Consider the following 23,030-nt stretch of genomic DNA (forward strand, 5'->3'; position numbering starts at 1 on the left):
CTTATCTTATTTAAGAACTTTCCCCAGAAAGACTCCGCGCCAACCGATTGGCTTCCATCGTCGTTGTAACCAAAACCAATGTTTTGGGCGTCACAGTAAAAAAGCGACAGAATCAACATCGCTAACATGGCGAAAGAAATCTTCGACATTCTATTCAAATGAAAATTATTAAAAAGGATTATGATATGAAATAAAATTGGAGCTCGTATTAGTCAAATGCCTTAACGTACATAAATGAATTTGAATTTCAAAATTTAGTATGAAAATTCACCTTTTAGTTCCACGAATGTTTCGAAGGAGACTTTACCTATTTCATGAAACATCATCAGAAAAGGGCATCGTAGTGTGGGTGCATCCGCCAAAACGCGCCGTTGGTGCACACTGCACACGGTGGTGCAGAGCGGTGGCAATCGACACAAGAGGTGGCGTGGTGGTTGTGGTCCCACTAGTCCTACTGGTACTAGTGCTTGAACCGCTGGAGCTGGAAACGTTGGGGCTGATTATTATCAATGTTTAATTTGTCATCTCTCAACCGGATCAGCAGCAGGGGCTTTGCATGTTCATCAGAAATTGACCCTATCAAAAATATTTAAATTAATTTTTCTTTTTCAAACCTATAATAATCCATTAATCCTACAATTTAACACATTTTTCTAGCTTACAATTCTTTGAAATACTCCACTTGACCTTATTTGAAAGGTTTCCACAGAAATGTTTTAGAATGGTCTTCACTATATTGTAATCAAAACCAAATTTTAGAGTGTCACAGTAAAATGGTGTGGTGTAAACGTGACTAAACAAATATTCGACATACTCCATCAAAATAAAGTTATTGACCATCAAATTTTTAAAATGATGAAAAGCGATTATCATTATATGAATTAATGTTAAAACCATATTTTAAGAATACCTTATACATGAATACAAACGAATTCCCATGAATATTATCCAACAAAGATGTATGTCACAATGGGCATCATCAGTGGAATGGGGATGCAGCAAGGACTGCAAAACGTAAAGAGTTGATCAAGTCAAAGTAAGTTGAGTTACTGTTTGAAAAAAAAACGAATGGACAAATTGACTGTAGAATAAACAAATAAACCTTGGCGTATCAGGTAGATTTGTAATGGCCCCATTCCACATTGGAACCACAGACTATTGGAACGACGAGGCCACCAGCTGCATGATACTTGATACACCTTTACATAGTAACCATTTTCGTCATTATTTGTGGCCATGAGGCGGTTAAATAAACCTACTGTTTGCAGTGCTATGGAGTACATATTTACACAAATAATTAGTAGGCTACTATCACAACATGTCACTTAGTACAGGTGCAGCTTACAGATTGGTAACTACGCAAAGGTTGACACAGTACGATTACGATCCTAAATTCCTAACCGACTGACCCTATTTAGCGTCTGCTGTTCTACTAGGCGGGAAAAAAATGTTACAATTGTTTATTGTTATGCGGCAACGTTTCATAAATTCAAAATTTTTACTCATCATCACATGTTTGTTGCGTTTTTATATTATTTGTAAATATTTAATTGTGTTCTAGCTGTCGTTTTACACACATGTATTTCCCGTATATTTTATTCTATTCATAAAACACACCTCCCTCCCATATGAAAAACCCATAACAGAAATTCCCTCATGTAAGCAGCAGTACAGCGTCGTACATACAGCACCAGTCTAATTATTAATATAACCTAAGCTACGGCCAGCTGGCGTTGCTGGGGATGTGGATGGATACGATGATGCGTATGAAGATGCTGCTGGTCCTGGCGGACCAGGTGGACCAGGAGGGCCAGGCGGACCTATAAAGTAATAAAATAAAGTGTCAAAGATTAATTCTTCTCATTCAAAATAAATAAAAATGTTTTGAATTATTGAACATTTCGGATAATTAAAATAATAGTTGAATCTATTATTTACCTGCTGGTCCTTTCAATAAAGATAATAAATTCAAATGTACTCCAAGGAGTCGGGCATCTGATGGCGATGAGATTCCTCGGCGAAATTCAGGGTCATCCATTCCTTGTTCAACATTTTCGCCATAAATGCCTATAGTTGGGTAAAGAACCATATTTAAAAATTAATCAGATAAAGAAACAGATAATAATTAAGCGTATAAAATGGATGGAATTTCCCAAAACGGAACTTATTTAAGGTCATGCTTGATTATAATATAATTGATTTCAAATTATTACCCGGAGGTCCTCTCAATTGTCCAACACTGTCTGGTCTAAATATTTCACTGTTGACTTCTTTGACAAAAATTTTATCCTGTCCTGGTGCTTACAATAATTCAATTAATAAAAAAAACATAATTTAATATTTCTTGTTCTCACCGTGGACGTTGCATTGTACGTTGTCCGGCCAGTCGCAAATGAGCAAAATCGGATTGAAGTAAGTTCCAGCTCCACACGACATCCTGATGGCCAATCTGTTGGCGGTGCAAGAATAAAAGTTGGAACAAGAAGTCGGATCGGCTAAAAGTACATTGACGCCCGAACAATAAACAGCTGTAAATACAATGAATGAAACCCAATTAGCTCAGTGATAAATTTCTTTAAAAAAAATGAAAAATCTTATGGAAATAAGGTCGCCATATTACATGGTTTAAAGAATAGTTTAGCTGCGCTGGAACTGACGGTTAAAGTTGGGGACACAACGGCGAATGTTAAGAACTGGAGAACTAGGAGACAACTAACAACGTTACAAGTAAACTGTCTAAACATTGTTGTAACTTGAGTGTTGTATCTAGTTCCAGAGGTAGAAAGAGACTATAGCTTCAATACCTTTAACGCGTTGTCTTTTATACGCAGAACCATATAACAGCAAAGTTGTCCTAAACCGGAAATTCACTACTATTACATCAACGATTTGGTTCTGGAGACTGATATCGCTGAAATATATTAGCATCTCGGTCGACGTAGCGTATCTGCCTACGTGCTGGAATTGCGAGGCCGCCGAGTTGATCTAAAATTTCCCATAATTACTTTAGGAAACAATTTGGGGGTGTTTATTCATATTATTATTTCAAAAGATAAAAACACGAATACAAGACTATTGGGATGAACAACCCCATTACTGCGCTGTTATACCACACAAACGTGGGGATAAGTCCATAAGAATTTTAAAAATTAAAAGCTAAGCACCACTTGTTTGAGCTATAGCAGCGCTATAAACCCTTTAATTTCTGCCGAGCGTGTAACAAACATGCATTGACGTCACATAAATCAAAGATGTAGTGCGGCTTGCCTTTTTCCTCAGTCACGCCTTTTTCTAGTAGGGATTTTCCCGCTATGTGAAGGCCGTCGTCGGATATAAGCGCCAAAGTTGCCACTTGTTTTGGGATCGTTTTTTGATGACCGCAAAAAGCAATCAGCATTTGACACCTGTAATCGAGTAGGGCATCATTTAGTTACACTCTTGCGCTTTCTTGTCCTTATTTATCATTCACCTATTCGATTCAGAATTTAACAAATGGAGAATTATCACGCAAAGTGTTTCGTCCTGAAAATTTATTGGATCATATCGTGTTTCAACGGTGGGTAATTAAATATTAGCCAAGAAAAACATTCAAGAAGGTCTTTGACAGCAGCAAAATTTTGCACTGTGAGCTAACTTAGTGGATAAGCAAAGGCTATCTATACTCTCAAGGTAAAATCAAATGGTTCACTGCTTTCGAAGAGGCAGAGTCAGCTGGACAAGATGAACGAAGGAATTTCTTTGAATTAGTAAGAATCATCGTTCATATTGCTTAAGAAATTTCTCCGATTATCTTTTTTTAGATTAATGTTCTTCGTTTATTTCCGGGTAGAATTTTGGGCTGAATCGTCATGTAATGGTTTAATTAATTTTAAAAATCGCGGCTGAGTCGAAATACATCTAATCACGTTTCTCATCCATCTATTCGTTTAAAAGAATTAATTTGCATTCGGAAGGAATGAACAGTAAAATCGTCGCAGTTCCCCTCGAGAAAAATCGTGTTTCCCTTATCAAAGTGCAATAAAACGTCTAAGAGAAATTAATAATTCGGCCCAAATAACGTTGGGATGTGAATTATTTAATTGCTAAATCTGAATTGTTCCACCTATTAAATAATATAACGCTTCAAGAAACAAAAAAAAAATTTCTCTTCACTTTTACCAGAAACCTCCGACATGCGTACATAAGAAAAACGCCCGAAAATAGAGAGGTTTTATTGTTCCAGCGTGCGTGTGGTAGCTGACGCGGATATATACCCGACGGGCGACTGCTGGTATATAAGATTTTTAGCAAGCCATGTACACTATACATGCTCCAGAAATGACACAACTCGTGATTGTATATAATACCATCATCTCGCCATATCACGCACTGCCTTACTTTCACTAATGATGGGCTCTCTCTTTCCCACCTATACTCACCTTTCCCCCCTTTCAACACAAAACGATTATGGGGAGAAAGAAAAGTCCTAATTCGAAAGATAATACGACCTTCATAACGTCCCACATTCCCAGGTCCGGCGACTTACATATTAGCCTTTTCTTTTTCTCCCTTCCGTTCTTATTGTTTGCATTGATGCGAACACACCCCAGCAGCTCTACGACTGGGTATATAAAGAAGAAAGCTCAACAACTGGTCGTCAGTTCTTCTACGACTCTCATTCCTCGCAGCACTCTAAAACAATGCAGGTAAAATGGCAATAAGATCAGTATTAATTGGTAGTGTAGTTAATTAATGTTCGCTTTAATATTTTAGGTTGTCATTCTCACCGTTTTGGTCGCTGTGGCATTGGCTGCTGATGTCTACCCTCCCAAGGCTTACCCGACTCCGGCCTACAGCAAGGAATATGATTACGTAAATTTCAAAATGAAATTAAGACTTTAATTCAGAATTGGTTTTGAAATGTTTGTTTGTTTTGGCTGTATGAATAAACAGCCCCCACAGCCGTACAGTTTCGGCTGGGAAGTCAACGATGCTCCATCCTACAACAACTACGCACACTCGGAGAGCAGCGATGGCAAGTTGACCACCGGATCTTATCGTGTCGCCCTACCCGACGGTCGAACTCAGATCGTCAACTACAAGGCCGACAGCTACGGATACGTCGCCGATGTCAAGTACGAGGGGGTAGCCAAATACCCGGAGTATAAGCCTTCCGGTGCTTATTATCCAGCAGCAGCTCCGGCTTACAACGGCCCTGTCTACAAAGCCCCAGTGTATTAGAATAAATGAAATTCTATGTTATCGAATTATGTTTTGTTGGTATGATAACCAAATGGGAATAAGGCACAGAGTTTATTTATAATAAACGAAAAATTTTAAACAAATTAAAATATCGAAAGCAATTACTTTTTTTAAATTATACCTGCACAAATAACTCCGTGTCGTCACGAATTTTTAAAAAATAGTTAATAATAGAACTAGTCAGTCGCAAAATATGAAAAATAAAATCTCCGTTTATCATTTTTAGATCGTCAATTATTATTTCAATGAGATAAATGAATAATATGACTTAGAAAAAATGGTAAATTAAGATGAGGGAGAATGTCGAATCTAACACAAAGCGTAATTAAATTCGTCTAGACATTTTGAAGGCTTCGCATTTACCAGTCGTCCACTTTACTAGTCCGCAGTATTCCGCCAAAACAGCACGGCAGAAACAATTGTGAAAAATTAATTTCTCTTTTATTATTTGACGCTGCTGAATGTGGCTCTCTCACATTCTTATGTTCTATCAAAGAGCCACACCCCTTTTTTATGGCGGAAAGCGGAATTGGGCTGGCAAAGCTGCAAGCAGCAAGAAAAAATAATAATAAAAGAATGGATCAAAGTTATAGTTTAAAAGACTTGTTGCAGCAACCCTAACTGTTAAGAAATGATGTGTGACAATTTCGGATCGCTGTAATAATTCTAAATAAAGAATGTTATTGACTACATTTTAATCTGCGCGGGGTTTCCTGTCTCTGATGTTTATCGACATAATACGGCCTAACTCGGATCGTAGTCGTGGGATGTCGTAAGCTATACTATCATTCTTCCTCGATCGCAATGTACCGCAGCATATGACCATTGACCAACACATAACCAATTATCAACCTTGATATTTTTAGAAAGGTTTAAAAACGATGATGGGAAACCACATTGTCTTATTGGTCTTTTTCTGCAAGATTTAATTAATATACTCACGCGTTTTACCTAAGATTCACTTTCGAATTTTGTTTTGTGGGAAATGGCTGGCATTGGTTTTTTAACAAAGAATTTCGAGTATAAATACCAAAGGATTTGTTTGGTATCGACAACAGTTAGTCACCCTCCACTGAAGCGTCAACCAGCAACAGAAACAAGTTCCAACCAGCCGCAATATGAAGATGACAGTGAGTGGAACAAAATAACCTAAACGCTATCACCGAATTATTATGCAATAAATTTAAAATGTTTGCAATTGTCTTTTCTCGCATAGTTTTTCGTATTAGTCGCATTGGTAGCTGCAGTAGCTGTTGCCGAAACTTCTTATCCAGACGTTTACCCAGCCACCTATGACAAATCTTCTTATAATTACGTAAGTTGTTTTCACCATTTCTCATTTAATTCACCAATTAATTTTTAACGGATAACGTTATAGGCTCCTCAGGCTTACAGTTACTCTTACGCCGTTAAGGACGAGCCCTCTTACAACGATTTTTCTCATTCGGAGAGTAGCGACGGAAAGGTGGTCACCGGATCTTACAGCGTTGATTTACCCGATGGCCGCACCCAGATTGTCACCTACAAGGCCGACAGTTACGGCTACACCGCTGACGTCAAGTACATTGGTGAAGCCCAGTACCCAGCGTATGATCCAGTAACTTACACCTCGGACGATAAGACTGCTGATTATACCGCCGCCTACTCGGAGGACCCAGCTTACTAAACAAAAAGTTACGATAAAACGACCCGGCTAAATTAATTTTCGATATACGGAGCCATATCATAAGAGATTAACTTATTTCTAGAAGAGTGACAATTTGAATAAAATATTGAACTAAATCTTACTGACTAAATCAATCGAAAATTAAATGAAAATGGGAAATAATAATTAAAACGAGGAGGTGCTGCCGGTGTGGTGGCAGGTCCCTATTGGTCAAAAAATTGTCTTTTTTGCACTTTGCTTCAAGTGTTTAAAGTTCAAATATTTTCGAATGTAATGGTTTTCCCACAGAAAAAGTTGCGAGGCGCAAAAAACAAAAACAGGCCTGATCTGCAGTCGTTCGACGAATAAGATTTTTAGTGAACCCTTTAAACAAAAACGGAGAGAGAAAACTCAAAACAGTTCCAGTCAACTGCCTAGTTCAGGAATAAACACTCTTATCCGTGACTACATAACAATTTATAATCAACGCCACCAAAAATTGCCAAAAAGGAAAAGTAGAGACCAATTTTGTCCTACCTTTATGCCTGGGAAATACGGCCAGGCATCTACAGTTGCTCCATCCATCCGCTGAAGAGTTGAATTACATCAGGAGGGAAAGGGAATTGAAAGGGTGTCCTCGTGAATACACCCACATTCACATGGGCATACACAAGGACATTTAAAAAAAGGGGAAAAAGAAAGAGCATCAACTCGATTGACAATCCATACAACTGCATTCCAATGTAATGGGATGCTTTTTATCTAAATAAAAAATAGAAAATGGGTTACGAAAAAATATTGACATAGAAACAACAAGTCGGGAAAGTTGAAAATGAGACACTGGGTAAACCCTCATTGTTAATAAATGGGAGAATGAAAGGTTTATTACATATTATACACTGCATTGATGCAGGTAATGCACCATTAAAATATCTAGAAGGTCTCAGGCCAATAAAAGTAAAGGAAATCATTAGTCATTACCCAAGCGATGATCTTCAGATTGTTGTTCATGACAGGTTCATGACCTGCACAATCAAAGCTTGCATATCTTGAGGTTTATTATGGCTGGTTCTGGCCTCAAATCTGCAAAAAAGAAAAAGGTTATATAGTGCAAACAAACTGCCATACATTGATACGTTGACAGGGCAATCAGCACATGATAAATGCTAGTCAGGAACTAACGTTTAACAAATTTGTAACAGGAAGATTCTTAGTCTTATTTACCCGCTAAACAGGATGGAGTATGACGGTAAAGTCGGTAATCAAATACAAATAAATCTATAAGAATATAATGTTTAACTTGTTGCCCTCTGACTTTTTCAAATTTTTAACTAAACCGACCACACGAAAGCATGTCGTCTGCTTGTCCAATTTTCTTCTAATCAGCATGCTTACGAATGTTACAATAAAACGATATCGATAGAAATTAGAAATGATAAAAAATTAAACTCCCTTCTCAAAATCCAAAACCGCTCAAAAACGATAAGGGAATAAGTTTTAGTTGAAATCTAATATCATTTCTGTTTGGTATATAATTCCCCGGTAAGACCCCCCCCCCTCCCCAGGTCGGGGATTATCTTCATATCAAATTGTTCGTCTCAACAAATTTGATTAAGCCCACCCTGATGGACGGATAATAAGATTCAAATAAAAATTTGCATGAAACCCGCCCTAATAACATTCACCCCCACCCCCAAGGCCCTCTTGGAAGCCAAGAAGGAATAAATCTATTTCCGATACGTTTCATTCGCCACTTAATAATTTGAGAATTAAGGATTATTAAAAAAAAAAAAAACTCAGAAATAGATGGGAGTATTCTGATTTATTTTCAAATATGTCAATCATGTAAATTTTTATTTCGGTTTAGAAAAGTGTATTCAATAATCAATACTGTTACATCAGTTAAATATTCTGTTTTAAAATATTTGAAGATTTCTCAAATTGAACCCAGCGTTTCCCTTTCTCAGCCAATGATTAAACAAAAAATTTCAGAATTTTTTTTCTTCTAGCCACTGCTGGTGCATTGCACGTTATAAGGCCAGTCACAGACGAGATAAGTTGGATTAAAGTACAATCCAGTACCGCAGGCCATCTTATATGCATATCCGTTGGCGCAGGAGTAGAAATTCGAACATGAAGCAGGATCTCGAAACAGTCCGCTGGGAGATGGGCAAACGACTGCAAAAACATAATGAATGATTGACTGAGCAATATAGTAAAATGATCAATTGTTTGAAAAATGTCAGCTTACAGATTCCAGTAGATGCTGCAGTTGTTGTGGACAGGGTTGTTACAGTGCTGAGTTTAGTTGTGGTTGAAGCAGGTTTGGTTGTAGTTGTAGTTGCAAGGGTACTTGACGATTGGGTACTGGCTCTCGTTGTTGTGGTAGTGATGGTTGCCGAACCATTTGTCAGAGTATTGAAAATGGCTGTTATGACAGGATTTGCGCCAGCACCGCAAGTATTCTGGAAGTCGTCCAAACTAATGTCCCACACCATTCCGCCACCCACTCCCTTTGATAAAATGTATTTCGACTTGACAATGGCAATGGCTGGATCGTCGTATCCGACCCATATTTTCGGGCTTGTCGGTGAAACAGCATAGGGGCCAATAGCTTTAGTGGGATCTTGGACAACTTGCCAACCGCTGGATCGAACAGCGCTGCAGATTTCGTAGTAAGCCAAGAAGCCAGCGGTTGATGTAAAGGGACCAGCAGCCCCTACACCGGAAGCGGGAGCTGGTGGAGCGATGGTATTGGAAGTCAGTTTCCAACTCATTCCGTATAAAGGTATTCCCATATTGATTTTGGAGGCAGGCATTCCTTTGCCAATCCAATACGTCACTGCGAAATCGGAATTGAAATTGGTCGTCTCTCCTGAACGCTTGAGGAGAGGGGAATGATGATCGGCCGCGTTGGGCTCCCAACCAGCTCCGTGAAAGTCGTACGTCATCAGATTGATGAAATCTAAATTCTGATTCATGCTAGCAACATCGTAACCTGGAATAAAAGTTCATTTACAATGGGAAAGATTTAGAAAAAAACATTAAATTGTTTCCAAACTTAGTTAATACCTGCGTCAATAGAGGCGGCTGAAGCAGAAACGGCAGCGCTCAGCAAATATCCCGACGTCTGAAAGGCGTTCCTAAGAGCTACAATCAAATTCTTGAACCCAGTCTTATCTGCTGCGCTAGATGGATATTCCCAATCCAAATCCAACCCATCGAATTTGTATAGTTGCAGGAAAGCCACAGCCGAACTGACGAATGTGTTGATGTTTGTGGTGCTGGACACCATTTTCGAGTACTTGCCAGTGCCATCGTTAGAATCGTTCCAACCTCCCAGAGCAATCATCACCTTCAGTTTAGGATTTTGGGTTTTGAGTGCAACAGCTTTTTGAAAGCCATTCAGAGAGATGTCGGCCCAATCATCGAAGATTTTGATTTTGTAAGTCGTGCCATCAAGTACAGCAAAAGCGTACACTATGTGAGTACACAAGTTCGGATTGATATTGTCCACGGTGTACTGCCCGGCGCCTACACATTTTCATAACAATTTTAAAGTAAGTAATGAAATGTATTTTGTAATTCAAAACAGTGCAAAAAAAAAGTAAACTTTAAAAAATTACTGTAATTACCTATACGGTACCGCGACCAGTTGGGGAAGTAGCAGACCATTCTGGAACTTTGGGCGTCAATGCCTGGATATGATCCGAACGCCAAAAGGCCCATCAGCGACAGCAGTAACATTTTCTTTCTCGTTTCGGTGAAGGGTAGAGCTTCAACTGCGGACGAACTCTGGGATGTGCCTGCTCTTATATAATCGTTTTCTCTGTTTAACCAGCTTTGTTTCATCGGCAGACTCGTTCTTTTTCTATAGGCAATTATATGCTGAGCTGTAGCTGTGTACCGTCTGTCTAGTTTCTACACATGTGTTATAAAATGTGTAGTAAACCAATAACCCCATATTCGTTTCTACATACACATTGACTGCAGCCCAAAGCATCATTGAAAATGCCTGTTATTACCATGCCAAAGTTTCTTTTTTTTTTATCGTGTAAAATTCATATGTTGTGACCGGCTGTCTTTCAACGATCCAGGGCATCCTTTTTATGTAAAATTGTTCGTAGCGGTGCCACATTACGATTGACGTCATGGAACCATACAAAAGGATAGGTCATTAGCCGCTCACATCTGTAGTATTCTGAATAAAGTGATATAAAATTCGTTGTTTTGTTGATTTGGTTGTATCAGACCCGACGGTCTTAGCACCAACATCATAAAACATTTCAACTGTGGAAATTTTAGTTAACTACACGATGAAATTCTCACTTATAACTTGAAGAAACAAGAACGTTAGGAATAGATATCGTCGTTCGACAATCGACATCGACACGATCGACTGACAGTCTGACATCCACACATGCCACATCGTTAACAAGAGATTACGAGTAGAAAATCTATTTGAAAATCTGTCTGTGGAAATCTGTGGAAATTTGGAAAACTTTTTCATGTAAAAGTATATATATTTTTCCTGGCGTAATTTTCTAATTTCTTTTGTTCACTTTGCAACTGCAAACAAACGCTTATTGTGAGATCTGGCTATTTTGCTATTTTCCGCGCAATTCTTTCATATCGAGCTGTCGACGCTCGACGTCGAGCGAATGACGCGAAGGTTTCTGTCACGCTTCTTTCGTTATTTCTTGTATGCTTGTTTTAGTGAGAAATTGTGGTTATAGATTACAGAAAGTGTCAAAAAATGTGTTAAAACTCTTTCTTGATAGAACTAAGCGTTTATTAACTTGGGAAACGTACAAGCCGTGAAGAGCCAAAACACGTGAACCTTGCCAAGAATTTGGTTATATATCTGTTATTCAATTATACGACAATGGCAGTTTTTTAATACTGCCGGTGAATTACAAAAATTGAAAAAACCAATAACAATGAAAAGATAGGATGAAACGTGTCCAGCATCATACAAGCTCAGCTGTTCTTGCATGTGCCTGAATGAATGAAGTGTTCCCTTATTTTAGTTATATTGGCAACTCGTCAGTATTTTTTTCAACATGGAGGAAAGATGAAAATCAGCCTATACACCATGTAAAGGCACGAATAAAATTACACAACCAGGCTGGAGGGTAAGAAAATTTGTATCTATTGAATATTGTGATGACGTCAAGAAATCAAGATGCAGAAATCTCCTTTTGTATTGATCCATATAGGTCCATGTGTGGGAATATCCAAGTGGTGAGATTCTCTTTAAAGAGAATAGTCATTGGAAAATGGTTACTGAAATCCATTGGGATCTGAAACCATCCTGGGAGGATATCTTAGCTACTCTCGACCATGTAAGTTTCTAAGTTGCTTTCTATTTAAGTTTATTCAACTAAAATGTAATGAGTGATGTTTGTTTAGTCTAAGTTGTAGTAACATTTACTAGAATATTGGTGCTAAAACGGCCCTGAAGCTCCTGACACAACTGCTTTCTTTCCAAATACGTTTTATTTTCTTAAAAAAGTAACACCTTGAAAAAAACGTTCAAGCGTTTAATTTTAGTTTTTCATATGGTCGTCCTAAAAGTTAACCATTTTCGCTTTTCACATTTTTGACGATTTTTGGCAATTTGAATTGCAATTACCCGAATGGTTTCTAATTTTTTTTTCTCGTATTCTTGCTTCATGTCGAGTTAGTTAAAGGGTATTTTAATGTCGTTCAAATAAAAATTGAAATTCAAAAGGCTTTTTCGTTCAGGGTTCGCCATCTCTCATACCGGTCTATTACAGCAGTAGCCAACCCTCGAGTACTACGGCGTACAAGAGTGTCCCACGTCTTACGATGATAATCGATCTGACTTGCCCCAACGAATTTATCTCAAGTTTTTTTTTTTGTTTTTAAATATGCCGCGCATATTAAGAGTTAGTACTTAGTAGTCGGTGTGTTAGTTAATAGTTAGTAGTTGGTTTTAGTAAGGGTTGGTACATACATACATACAAAGTTAATTTATACAGAGCGATATGAGGAACAACAATGGGAGACAATGTGGCGGAAGTGAGAATCGAACACGGGACATTTTCGTACAACGCTAGATGCTATAACCATTATACCATGGTCGCATATCCTGATCTAACTACTTCCGGAAATAATACATATCCTTAAAAAGTATTGGCTGAGAATATCTAACAATATTTCATTTCTCAATTGCATTACTTGGTAGCCTAGCGGTATAGTCTCAAGTTGGCACGCCGGTGTCCAGGGTTCAAATCCCAACGTAGACATTCGATAATCACTTCTCCACTTATTTCCGCTACTTTTCTATAAAAATCTTAGGTTGCCTGATAAGAAAAGAAGAAGCGAAAGCATATACATATTTTATGAATTTATTCTCAACGAAAACAAGAGCCATCCTGGTTGCAGCAGGAGATAGGTCATATTCTATTTTTGTTATCACTTAACAGCCCTTCGGGTGTACCTTGCTAACGCAGGCGCAGGTAGCTAAAAATTTGAAAAAAAAAGTGGCGCGTTAAGACAGGGTAGTTGATTATCTGTTCCTAGATGTCACTGATTGTTTCATTTGTTTATTTCCCCCCCCCCCTCTCTTTCGGTTTGAAAACGTGTGAAACAAGCCGGACACTTTTAAAAATATAGGGTTCAAAATAAGAAAAAAGAAGTATGCTTTGTCGGATGTTAGAAACATAGTAGGGCTTATAAGTTATCATTGATACGTAAAACAGAAGCTTTGATCGAGAAATTGAGTAAATAACTTTTTATTTTTCAGGTTTGTCACACTCGAACAAAATGCCCTACGTTTCCATCTGAACTCGCAGATTCTTTAAACAAACGAAAAGGTATTAGGAACAAAATTTGCTTCGTTTGGCTTCTAACCTGAAATTTGTTTTTTTCTGTAGGTGCTTATGAAAGAATAGCATTGGGTAATGGTTATAACCAAATAAAAAAAGTCTGTATACATCTGTTCGGCCGATGTAAAACTATTGTATCGTTTTTATGACGTCAATCGAAATGTGGAACTGCTCGGCTCGAAACAGTTTAATCAAGATAAAAAATGCCCCCGTAGTTTGAAAGCTGGTTGGCAACACACATGCGCTTATACGCGCTTTGCAGTTGCACGGTAGACCATTTTGGCGTTATAACGACAACAACTCCGTGGATGCTTTTGACTAGGTGACGTGTATCATAAAGAAACGGATATGGGGTTGTTGTTACAAATTTCGTTATAATTTTGTGTGTCACATGTGTAGACAGACGGTGCAGCAGAGCTACAGCTCAGAACAATGGGCAATATGGACAGAGAACGAGTCTGCTCAAAATAAAGCTGGCGTAGAAACGAATTTAAAAGCCATGCACATCCCAGAGTTCGTCCGCAGTTGAAGTTCTACCCTTCACCGAAACGAGAATGAAAATGTTGCTGTTGTCACTGATGGGCCTTTTGGCGTTCGGATCATACCCAGGCATTGACGCCCAAAGTTCCAGAATGGTCTGCTACTTCCCCAACTGGTCGCGGTACCGTACAGGTAATTACAGTAATTTTGTTAAAGTTAACTTTGTTTTGCACTGTTTTGAATTACAAAATACATTTCATTACTTACTTTTAAATTGTTATGAAAATGTGTAGGCGCCGGGCAGTACACCGTGGACAATATCAATCCGAACTTGTGTACTCACATAGTGTACGCTTTTGCTGTACTTGATGGCACGACTTACAAAATCAAAATCTTCGATGACTGGGCCGACATCTCTCTGAATGGCTTTCAAAAAACTGTTGCACTCAAAACCCAAAATCCCAAGTTGAAGGTGATGATTGCTCTGGGAGGTTGGAACGATTCTAACGATGGCACTGGCAAATACTCGAAGCTTGTGTCCAGCACCACAAACATCAACACATTCGTCAGTTCGGCTGTGGCTTTCCTGCAACTATACAAATTCGATGGGTTGGATTTGGATTGGGAATACCCATCCACCGCAGCAGATAAGACTGGGTTCAAGAATTTGATTGTAGCTCTTAGGAACGCCTTTCAGTCGTCGGGATATTTGCTGACTGCTGCCGTTTCTGCTTCAGCCGCCTCTATTGACGCAGGTATTAACTAAGCTTGGAAACAATTTAATGTTTTTTTCTAAATCTTTCCTATTGTAAATGAACTTTAATTCCAGGTTACGATGTTGCTAGCATGAATCAGAATTTAGATTTCATCAATCTGATGACGTACGACTTTCATGGAGCTGGTTGGGAGCCCAACGTGGCCGATCACCATTCCCCTCTCCTCAAGCGTTCAGGAGAGACGACCAATTTCAATTCCGATTTCGCAGTGACGTATTGGATTGGCAAAGGAATGCCAGCCTCCAAAATCAATATGGGAATACCTTTATACGGAATGAGTTGGAAACTGACTTCCAGTACCATCGCACCACCAGCTCCCGCTTCCGGTGTAGGGGCTGCTGGTCCCTTTACATCAACCGCTGGCTTTTTGGCTTACTACGAAATCTGCAGCGCTGTTCGATCCAGCGGTTGGCAAGTGGTCCAAGATCCCACTAAAGCTATTGGCCCCTATGCTGTTTCACCGACAAGCCCGAAAACATGGGTCGGATACGACGATCCAGCCATGGCCATTGTCAAGTCGAAATACATTTTATCAAAGGGATTGGGCGGCGGAATGGTGTGGGACATAAGTTTGGACGACTTCCAGAATACTTGCGGTGCTGGAGCAAATCCTGTCATAACAGCCATTTACAGTATCCTGACAAATGGTTCGGCAACCATCATTACCACAACAACGAGAGCCAGCCCGCAGACTTCAAGTCCCACCCTTGCAACTAAAACGACATCAAAATCACCAGCAACGACAAAGCCTGTTTCAACCACAGCGAAGTTGACTTCAACAACAAAACCTGCCCCAACAGCAACAACTAAGTCGTCAACTAGAAAACCTGTACTGACAACAACAACGAAATTGTCTTCAACCATAAAGCCTGTTTCAACAACAAAAAGTATTACCTCAACGACAGCTAAACCCATTACTGTTACAACCAAACCCACAACAACTAAATCTTCTGGAGTTTGTAAGTTTACTTTACTTTGAATGTTTCTTGTTTTTTTAATGAAATGGATGATCTTTTTACTGCATCTTCTGTGTCAATCATAATAATTCACTATCTTATTTATATTAGTCGTTTGCCCATCTCCCAGCGGACTGTTTCCAGATCCTGCTTCATGTTCCAATTTCTACTCCTGCTCTAACGGGCAAGCGTTCAAGATGGCATGTGGTAGCGGGTTGTACTTCAATCCAACTTTGCTGGTTTGCGACTGGCCTGCTAACGTGCAATGCACCATCAGTGGTTAAGTGAAAACATTCGATATTCTTTTTTTTAATTCCATAATTGGCTGGGAAAAGAAAATATTGGGGTTGATTGGATTGAAAGAATTATTAAATCAATAAAACAATAAGTTACTGACTACACATATTCTGAAACCAAAGTTTCATTTTATATTTCAAATATTGATAGTAATTTGTACAAAGATTGTCAAGTATAGGCCTAAGTTTTTGCTCGTAATAATTTTCCTAACATTTTGAATTATCTAATGGCATAGCCACATATAATCAGTAATCACTTCATTGATTTCTACCTAAATATTTAGCTAGTAGATGTCAAAAGTAAACTACATTTTATAATATCATTAATAACCTGACTACGTCTTGTTAACAATCCTAACCACCTCGACTGTAAGAAATCGGCCATTGTTGCTGAGTGTTGTAGCCTGGCGCAGCAACAGAACCCCTTTTGCCAGTAGCTGTTGGGGCTCTATACGTTTGCGTTTTAGGAGCAGAATAGGCTGGAACACGAGGAGCGACGTAAGCAGGGGCGGCAGGTGCTCTGTAGGCCGGTGCAGAAACCGATCCATAGGAAGGCGCTGAAACAGATCCATAAGTAGGAGCACGAGGAGCGACGTAGGCAGGAGCGGCTGGGGCCCTGTAGACTGGTGCAGACGGGGCTTTGTAGGCCGGGGCCGAATAGGAAGAGTAGGATGGCTTGTTTTCGGGGTATCTAGCCTCGCCTTCGTACTTTACGTCCGCCACGTATCCGTTGCTGTCTGCCCTGTAGTAGACGATTTGGGTGCGGCCGTCCGGCAGGGCCACTCGATACGATCCGGTGACCACCTTTCCGTCGCTGTTCTCAGAATGCGCATAGTTGTTGTACGAAGCATCGTCCTTAACGCCCCATGCAAAGTTGTAGGGCATAGGAGACTGAAATTCAACAAATTCGATTCGTTAGTTTTCAAACGGATATCTTAATAACAGGGGGATAATTTAGTAGGAATTTTAAAATCTGTTTTTGACTCTCACATAAGACGGAGCTGAGTAGGCTGGCTTGGAATAATATTGAGCTGAAGCGACGGTGAAAAACAGAGCGAGAATCGTGACCTGTACAGTAATGAATAAAAAGAAATCAAAATTTAGATTGGTTATTTCATCCAAAAATCAATTAACACTTGAAATTATTACCTTCATGTTGACTTGAGAATTTGTATACTAAGCAAGAAAGATGTAAATGACTAACTGATGCATTTGACTTGCCATTGGCTCTCTTTATATACTAAAAAGTGCCACGAATGTTCCCGCGTTGAATGTAAGCGAATACCGTCGAAACACGTCTGATGCGATAACAATGTCTAACTAGTATGTGTGTGGCTATCCGGAAAAGGGCGTTAGAAAACGAAAACGCATGAGCGGGGAAAGTGAATCTAAATTCCGGTTTTCTTTCCCTCCCCCACGTGAACGAGTACCGTTACACAAGTTATTACATCACGACCAGCAACAAAGTTGCTCTTGTAGTAGTTTAGTGAACAGAAAACAAAATTGTTTATTTCAATGTCGAAATTGAAATGAAACTGAATGCCGTAGAAAACCCTGTGATCGTGATTTGATATGCCGAGGCATGAGTACAACATTTGTTTTTGTAAGATAAAAACTCGCTATAGAAAACATGAATTCACTTTCCCTCTTTTTTAACGCCCTGTAAGCTGCATTAGTCGTGAGTATCTCTTATTCACTAATAAGTAGTAGAGTAGCCTATAGAGATAATCATTACGTTAATTGTAAAGTACAGTATATAAAAGGGACACTGAGATTTGAAAGCAGTATCAGTTGCTCAATTGTCTCCATCCTCCCAACAACTCCTCAAAAATTCAACATGAAGGTAACAACTTTAATTGTAAATTTGATTCCAGTCAAACAAAATTGAAACAAAATGTGTTGGATTATAATTGAGCAGATCGCAGTTTTCGCACTTTTCTTGGCCGTCGCTTCAGCTCAATACTATTCGGAGCCGTCTTACTACAAAACTTCTGAATCTTACGTAAGTCTAATATTTTGGATTTTAATCAAAAATGATTTCCATTAAATTCATTGTTTTTACTTCAAATTTCTTGGAATATTTTATTCAGTCCCCCATGCCCTACAACTTCGCATGGGACGTAAAGGACGATGCTTCGTACAACAACTATGCGCATTCTGAGAGCAGCGACGGAAATGTAGTCACCGGATCGTACCGAGTGGCCCTGCCGGACGGCCGCACCCAAATCGTCTACTACAGGGCAGACAGCAATGGATACGTGGCGGATGTCAAGTACGAAGGCGAGGCTAGATACCCCGAAAACAAGCCATCCTACTCTTCCTATTCGGCCCCGGCCTACAAAGCCCCGTCTGCACCAGTCTACAGGACCCCAGCCGCTCCTGCCTACGTCGCTCCTCGTGCTCCTACTTATGGATCTGTTGCAGCGCCTTCCTATGGATCGGTTTCTGCACCAGCCTACAGAGCACCTGCCGCCCCTGCTTACGTTGCTCCTCGTGCTCCAGCACCTTCCACCTACCAGTCACCCACTCCTGTCTACAGAGGTTCTTCTGCCGCGCAAGGATATACGACTCAGCCCGTACCTCTCGCCTACCGAGGCTAAGAAAATCTGATATAGTCAAGCTGCACTGGTATCTACTTAAAAACTGCATGTACTCGTGACCTCTACATGTTGAGGTAGAAGTCTATGGAGTATGGAGTATCAGTTTTATGACCAATGTATATCATCGCTAAATATGTAAATGATAATATTTAAAGAGCAGAGATTTGCATTACCGATGCTCGTGTCTACTCTATAGCCACCATTTAATTCATAGTATGTAATATTATAGATCAATTTTCATCAATACAAATAAATATTATTTCAAAGCAATATTTTTTTTAATTCTTTGCATAAGCTGATAAAAAGAAATTTTAACATAGTTGCATATTTTATTTAGGCGGTGCGGTCGATTGTATAATATCGATACCTTAAAATGCAAAACATGGCTGATTAGAAGATAGTGTCGTCTGCATTCAATGTGTTTTAAGTTTGTAATCGCAGAGAAGAAGTTTAAAGGTTTAATAACTTTAATTAACAATGAAAAAGGAACTAGTACTTTTTTGGAAACGTAAATGGCTGCACGAAAAATAGTAGAACAAATCATATTACAAAACTGGTCGTCGTGCCAAGTCTGATCACGTCTCTTGATAGAATCGCTGAATACACAATCCAAGGTGCTTAGCAGGTAAATAAAAGAGAATAAGAAAAAATCAGAATTCAAATGCAATCATTGTGGAAGCTTATTAATAGAAGAGTCACATCTGCTGCAAATTTGAGGAATGTTACTTCCAGACTAGAATTTATCATCCTCCTGTCGATGCATGGAAGTTTGTTATCACTATACCTTTTCGGCTTTTCCTTTGTGCAGATTAGAGGAGGCAGCCATCCTATTACCACAAGATATGCAAGATTTTTTTGTGCTGGACCTGTTTTTAGCAACAATCTCAGTATAATTGCTTGGTAAATTATTTCCGATGTATTTGTATTAACCTGTGACAGCTTGCTAGATATTTTAATGCTACATTTCATAAATGCAGTGTAGTACCATGGAAACCTTAAGTTCTCCTGTTTATTACCAATTAGGGTTTACCCACTGCCTCATTTTTAACTATTCCTTACTTTTTATGTAAATAATTTTCGTAATAACCCATTTTTTTTTTTATTTTTTATTCAGATAAACAACATCCCTTTTGATTGGAGAAACTACCGATGTCGTCCGAGTTATGGATATTTTCATCCCCTATCTTTAAATGTCCTCTTGGTTCACCCATGTGGGTGTGTTCACAAGGATCGCCTTGTTGCTATTCCGCCTGGTGGATTCAACTCTTCAGCTGGGATGTGGCACTTGTGGATGCCTGGCCGTATTTCCCAGGCATAGACGTAGGATTGTCTCTATTCTCCCTTTCTTACATAGTTGGTGGCATTGTTAATTTATCGTTACATTATACGGAGGAGTCTACGATTATTCCTGAGTAGCTACTGCGGTTGACTGAACTGTTTTCTCTTGCCGTTTATGTTTTTCTCAGTAAGGGTTCATTAAAAAACTCATTTGTAGAACGACTTCAGATCAGGTCCGGTTTTTGTACTACCTCACTACTTTTTTCAGTGGGTAAACAATTGGGTAAACAGTTGGGTAAACAATCAAACTCGAAACTATTTTACCTCCGACACACATACTGGACCTGCCGGCCACAACGGCCGCACCTCCTCGCACTAATTGTGAGAGTCCAAGAGACTTTGTCAACGTTTGTCAGCAACATCTGCAATACCCCAAAGAAAAAAATTGGGTTTCACTTGAATATTTGGTTCGTGCTTTCCTACTGAGAGAAATCGGGGCTGACGGACTCACGATCTCAAACTTCACGAATCTCGTTATGGAAAATATTAGTAAAGCTGTCATGACAGAAACAACACGCAACCCATTTTTCAATCGTTAGGCAGTGATAGCGCGGAATTGTCGTTTAAGCCAAACAAATCAGGCTGCAAGGTAAACCTAAAACCTATTATGATTTTTACCACCAAGATCAATCCATAGGCTATCATAGGCCTACGTATTCGATTATTTACCCAAATCGCTACGTAATTGTCGAAATTAATATAAGCTCCTAATACTCTAATAGGAAATCAAACTTATCTTTATTGGGTCCGTCTTGTTTCGCATCAACACAAATTTCTCTAAAAAAACATATGGAAATTATATTTTATGTTTCAATAAAATTTACTAAATGCTTGGTATATTTATTCAAGTTATTTATTAAGTACAGGTGGATGTATTGATGGAATTAATTTCATGAAGTATACCTCAAATTAAAGTCAGAATATTTAAAATTCAAATTCAATTTCCAAATATTTTGGCGAGCCAGCAATTGCCAATCGACAATATCGTCCAGTGACACTTTATTGCTAAAATGCAAACTGATGTATTCAAGGGCGCTGTGTTTGGTCATGAAAGCGTTTATCCCCTTTTTCGTTACTAAATTGCAATGTCGTAGAAGTGAGATGCACCACATCACCATGTATGTAAACTAATTCAAAACAGGACAGACTGTGACAGGACATATGGAACCTCATAAATTCTTTTTAAAAAATGCTGCATACTTTATAGTTCCATTCATTCTCAAGATGTAATATTTTTTTACTGCATTTATCGTTATAACAGTTTCACTATCATTATCATACTGTGGAGCTATAGTCTATCTTTTTTCGTAGGTCTGAACATCTTAGAAATATCCACCCTCCAACTCAATGATGTTTAACAGGCAATAAGACGGAGGTCTGCCGTTCTGCCCACATCAGTGCGACCGGTGAGAGTCAAGTGACGACATTTGAGTTGTTGCACATTGTTTCCCTGTAAGGCAATGACTACACGTTCAACGCGGATTATTCGTTTTGTCATCGAACTTGACTCATTCCATCTTCTGGATTGCTCAGGAAACCTGATTGGCGTTATCTGTGTAACTTCATCTTGTCATGCCACTGAATTTAAATTTTGTTTACATTTTGTTTCTCGATAGGTAATGACCGAGAAGATGCGGACTACATGAATATCATTTCGGCGGCCATTATCATTCGACTACCCAACCGGCTTCTACTACCCTGGTCTCAACACAGCACGGAGTTTTACCCTTAAGATTTTTGGCTGTTCGCGATGTGTGATGGCGTTTCCTTGGACAAGATGATGATTTGGCGAGAAAAATATTGCGTGAGTAACTAATATTTTTTCTTTATATTTGATTTAATCTAAAGAGGTCACATAATTTTACTGCATTCATCGTCATTATAGCCTTTCATTATCATTTCCATACTGCAGAGCTAAAACTGTCTTTTTGTAGGTCTGAATATTACTCATTGAATGATATATTGGTGAATATATACTCAAATGTCAATTGATATAAAGTGAGTTTTAAGCCATAACCATTTGGTATTCATTTTGATATTGGTTTTTGTAGACCCATCCCCTGCAAAAGGAAAGGCCAGTTGGACGCTCGAAGGTCACGGAGATCATTACGTAAAACGTGCCATGCAGTGGTGTAGAGGTTGGGTGAAAACGACACGTGTTCATAACCATTTGGTATTCATTTTGATATTGGTTGTTGTAGATGTAGACCCATCCCCCAGCAACGTCAAAATGCAGAAGGAAAGGCCAGTTTGCATGTCTTTCATAATCGAAGGTCACGGAGATTATTATTTAAAACGCGTCATGCAGTGGTGTAGAGGTTGGGTGAGAACGGGATGTGTTACATAGCCATTTGGTATTCATTTTGATATTGGTTGTTGTAGACCCATCCCCCAGCAACGACAACCTGCAAAAGAAAAGGGCAGTCCTCCTTTCCTTCACATTCGAAGGTCACGGAGATCATTACATAAAACGTATCATACAGTGGTGTAGAGGTTGGGTGAGAACGGGACGTGTTTCATCATTTTTAAGCAGCTGCAATAGCCGCAAGGCTTAAGAGGTGAGGGTGATCAAAAAATCGTATAAAACGAGAGAGAAAAGGCGAAGGTAAATCAGTTGAGGGAGCATCTCCGACACGGCAACAACTGCAGAGCTCTGTCTTGTCAGTTCGCATCTATGGGTAAATATTCTGTCTTTTACAATGAGTGTGGTATATCAATCCTTCTTTTGTTTATGTGTGCTTGTTATAATGTAATATTTATATTTAAATTTATAATTGTCTAGTAAACTGTGGCGCCGTGCTGCTGTTGTGTGTTGAATCATTAATGGCTGGGTCGACCACTGGT

General features: G+C 39.1%; 7 protein-coding genes and 3 long non-coding RNA genes across 11 annotated transcripts; 6 read left to right on the forward strand and 4 right to left on the reverse strand.

The window, feature by feature from the left end:
- Positions 1–1,566: 1,566 nt before the first annotated feature.
- Positions 1,567–2,800, reverse strand: LOC124202061. The gene is made up of 5 exons (XM_046598333.1): positions 2,621–2,800; positions 2,355–2,528; positions 2,214–2,294; positions 1,939–2,067; positions 1,567–1,820 (listed from the first exon to the last, which is right to left on the reverse strand). Exons 1-5 carry the CDS (start codon positions 2,742–2,744, stop codon positions 1,696–1,698), a joined length of 633 nt encoding a protein of 210 aa, XP_046454289.1. The 5' UTR covers positions 2,745–2,800; the 3' UTR covers positions 1,567–1,695.
- A 1,786-nt stretch (positions 2,801–4,586) lies between these two features.
- LOC124202069 (pro-resilin-like) lies at positions 4,587–5,324 on the forward strand. The gene is made up of 3 exons (XM_046598343.1): positions 4,587–4,685; positions 4,753–4,851; positions 4,933–5,324. The coding sequence occupies exons 1-3, from the start codon at positions 4,680–4,682 to the stop codon at positions 5,218–5,220; spliced, it is 393 nt and encodes a 130-aa protein (XP_046454299.1). The 5' UTR covers positions 4,587–4,679; the 3' UTR covers positions 5,221–5,324.
- Positions 5,325–6,271: 947 nt separating this feature from the next.
- On the forward strand, positions 6,272–7,023 carry LOC124202068 (pro-resilin-like). The gene is made up of 3 exons (XM_046598342.1): positions 6,272–6,371; positions 6,458–6,556; positions 6,620–7,023. The coding sequence occupies exons 1-3, from the start codon at positions 6,360–6,362 to the stop codon at positions 6,905–6,907; spliced, it is 399 nt and encodes a 132-aa protein (XP_046454298.1). The 5' UTR covers positions 6,272–6,359; the 3' UTR covers positions 6,908–7,023.
- Positions 7,024–7,514: 491 nt separating this feature from the next.
- LOC124202083 lies at positions 7,515–8,244 on the reverse strand. Its single transcript, XR_006877906.1, has 3 exons — positions 8,111–8,244; positions 7,868–7,969; positions 7,515–7,648 (listed from the first exon to the last, which is right to left on the reverse strand). It is a non-coding gene; the product is annotated as an uncharacterized LOC124202083 (long non-coding RNA).
- Positions 8,245–8,736: 492 nt separating this feature from the next.
- LOC124202084 (chitotriosidase-1-like) lies at positions 8,737–11,235 on the reverse strand. Its single transcript, XM_046598349.1, has 4 exons — positions 10,522–11,235; positions 9,959–10,420; positions 9,138–9,884; positions 8,737–9,064 (listed from the first exon to the last, which is right to left on the reverse strand). The coding sequence occupies exons 1-4, from the start codon at positions 10,736–10,738 to the stop codon at positions 8,892–8,894; spliced, it is 1,599 nt and encodes a 532-aa protein (XP_046454305.1). The 5' UTR covers positions 10,739–11,235; the 3' UTR covers positions 8,737–8,891.
- A 304-nt stretch (positions 11,236–11,539) lies between these two features.
- Positions 11,540–12,610, forward strand: LOC124202088. The gene is made up of 3 exons (XR_006877908.1): positions 11,540–12,021; positions 12,106–12,231; positions 12,299–12,610. It is a non-coding gene; the product is annotated as an uncharacterized LOC124202088 (long non-coding RNA).
- A 1,455-nt stretch (positions 12,611–14,065) lies between these two features.
- Positions 14,066–16,357, forward strand: LOC124202085 (chitotriosidase-1-like). Its single transcript, XM_046598350.1, has 4 exons — positions 14,066–14,412; positions 14,514–14,975; positions 15,050–15,955; positions 16,064–16,357. The coding sequence occupies exons 1-4, from the start codon at positions 14,295–14,297 to the stop codon at positions 16,234–16,236; spliced, it is 1,659 nt and encodes a 552-aa protein (XP_046454306.1). The 5' UTR covers positions 14,066–14,294; the 3' UTR covers positions 16,237–16,357.
- LOC124202086 (cuticle protein 18.6-like) lies at positions 16,358–17,486 on the reverse strand. The gene is made up of 3 exons (XM_046598351.1): positions 17,398–17,486; positions 17,239–17,316; positions 16,358–17,139 (listed from the first exon to the last, which is right to left on the reverse strand). The coding sequence occupies exons 1-3, from the start codon at positions 17,401–17,403 to the stop codon at positions 16,603–16,605; spliced, it is 621 nt and encodes a 206-aa protein (XP_046454307.1). The 5' UTR covers positions 17,404–17,486; the 3' UTR covers positions 16,358–16,602.
- A 285-nt stretch (positions 17,487–17,771) lies between these two features.
- LOC124202087 (cuticle protein 18.6-like) lies at positions 17,772–19,118 on the forward strand. The gene is made up of 3 exons (XM_046598352.1): positions 17,772–18,091; positions 18,167–18,250; positions 18,339–19,118. Exons 1-3 carry the CDS (start codon positions 18,086–18,088, stop codon positions 18,846–18,848), a joined length of 600 nt encoding a protein of 199 aa, XP_046454308.1. The 5' UTR covers positions 17,772–18,085; the 3' UTR covers positions 18,849–19,118.
- A 111-nt stretch (positions 19,119–19,229) lies between these two features.
- On the forward strand, positions 19,230–21,920 carry LOC124202089. 2 transcript variants are annotated; one of them, XR_006877911.1, is made up of 5 exons: positions 19,230–19,473; positions 19,657–19,748; positions 19,963–20,168; positions 21,498–21,742; positions 21,803–21,920. It is a non-coding gene; the product is annotated as an uncharacterized LOC124202089 (long non-coding RNA). The 2 variants fall into 2 exon arrangements; XR_006877910.1 differs by lacking the exons at positions 21,498–21,742; positions 21,803–21,920 and having other exon boundaries at positions 19,963–20,282.
- The last annotated feature ends 1,110 nt before the right edge of the window (positions 21,921–23,030 follow it).

Source organism: Daphnia pulex, chromosome 9 (assembly GCF_021134715.1).
Source record: "Daphnia pulex isolate KAP4 chromosome 9, ASM2113471v1".
Classification (NCBI taxonomy): domain Eukaryota; kingdom Metazoa; phylum Arthropoda; class Branchiopoda; order Diplostraca; family Daphniidae; genus Daphnia; species Daphnia pulex.

Coding starts and splice junctions, on each gene's coding strand:
- LOC124202061 (XM_046598333.1), bottom strand. CDS start 2,744: ATGTTTAGACAGTTTACTTGTAACGTTGTTAGTTGTCTCCTAGTTCTC. Junction 2,529..2,620: donor TAAACTATTCTTTAAACCAT/GTAATATGGCGA, acceptor TTGTATTTACAG/CTGTTTATTGTTCGGGCGTC. Junction 2,068..2,213: donor ACAATTGAGAGGACCTCCGG/GTAATAATTTGA, acceptor ACCCAACTATAG/GCATTTATGGCGAAAATGTT.
- LOC124202069 (XM_046598343.1), top strand. Junction 4,852..4,932: donor ACAGCAAGGAATATGATTAC/GTAAATTTCAAA, acceptor ATGAATAAACAG/CCCCCACAGCCGTACAGTTT.
- LOC124202068 (XM_046598342.1), top strand. Junction 6,557..6,619: donor ACAAATCTTCTTATAATTAC/GTAAGTTGTTTT, acceptor ATAACGTTATAG/GCTCCTCAGGCTTACAGTTA.
- LOC124202084 (XM_046598349.1), bottom strand. CDS start 10,738: ATGAAACAAAGCTGGTTAAACAGAGAAAACGATTATATAAGAGCAGGC. Junction 10,421..10,521: donor CTGGTCGCGGTACCGTATAG/GTAATTACAGTA, acceptor GAAAATGTGTAG/GCGCCGGGCAGTACACCGTG. Junction 9,065..9,137: donor TGCAGCATCTACTGGAATCT/GTAAGCTGACAT, acceptor ATGTTTTTGCAG/TCGTTTGCCCATCTCCCAGC.
- LOC124202085 (XM_046598350.1), top strand. CDS start 14,295: ATGAAAATGTTGCTGTTGTCACTGATGGGCCTTTTGGCGTTCGGATCA. Junction 14,413..14,513: donor CTGGTCGCGGTACCGTACAG/GTAATTACAGTA, acceptor GAAAATGTGTAG/GCGCCGGGCAGTACACCGTG. Junction 14,976..15,049: donor AGCCGCCTCTATTGACGCAG/GTATTAACTAAG, acceptor CTTTAATTCCAG/GTTACGATGTTGCTAGCATG.
- LOC124202086 (XM_046598351.1), bottom strand. Junction 17,140..17,238: donor CCTACTCAGCTCCGTCTTAT/GTGAGAGTCAAA, acceptor GTTGAATTTCAG/TCTCCTATGCCCTACAACTT.
- LOC124202087 (XM_046598352.1), top strand. Junction 18,251..18,338: donor ACAAAACTTCTGAATCTTAC/GTAAGTCTAATA, acceptor TATTTTATTCAG/TCCCCCATGCCCTACAACTT.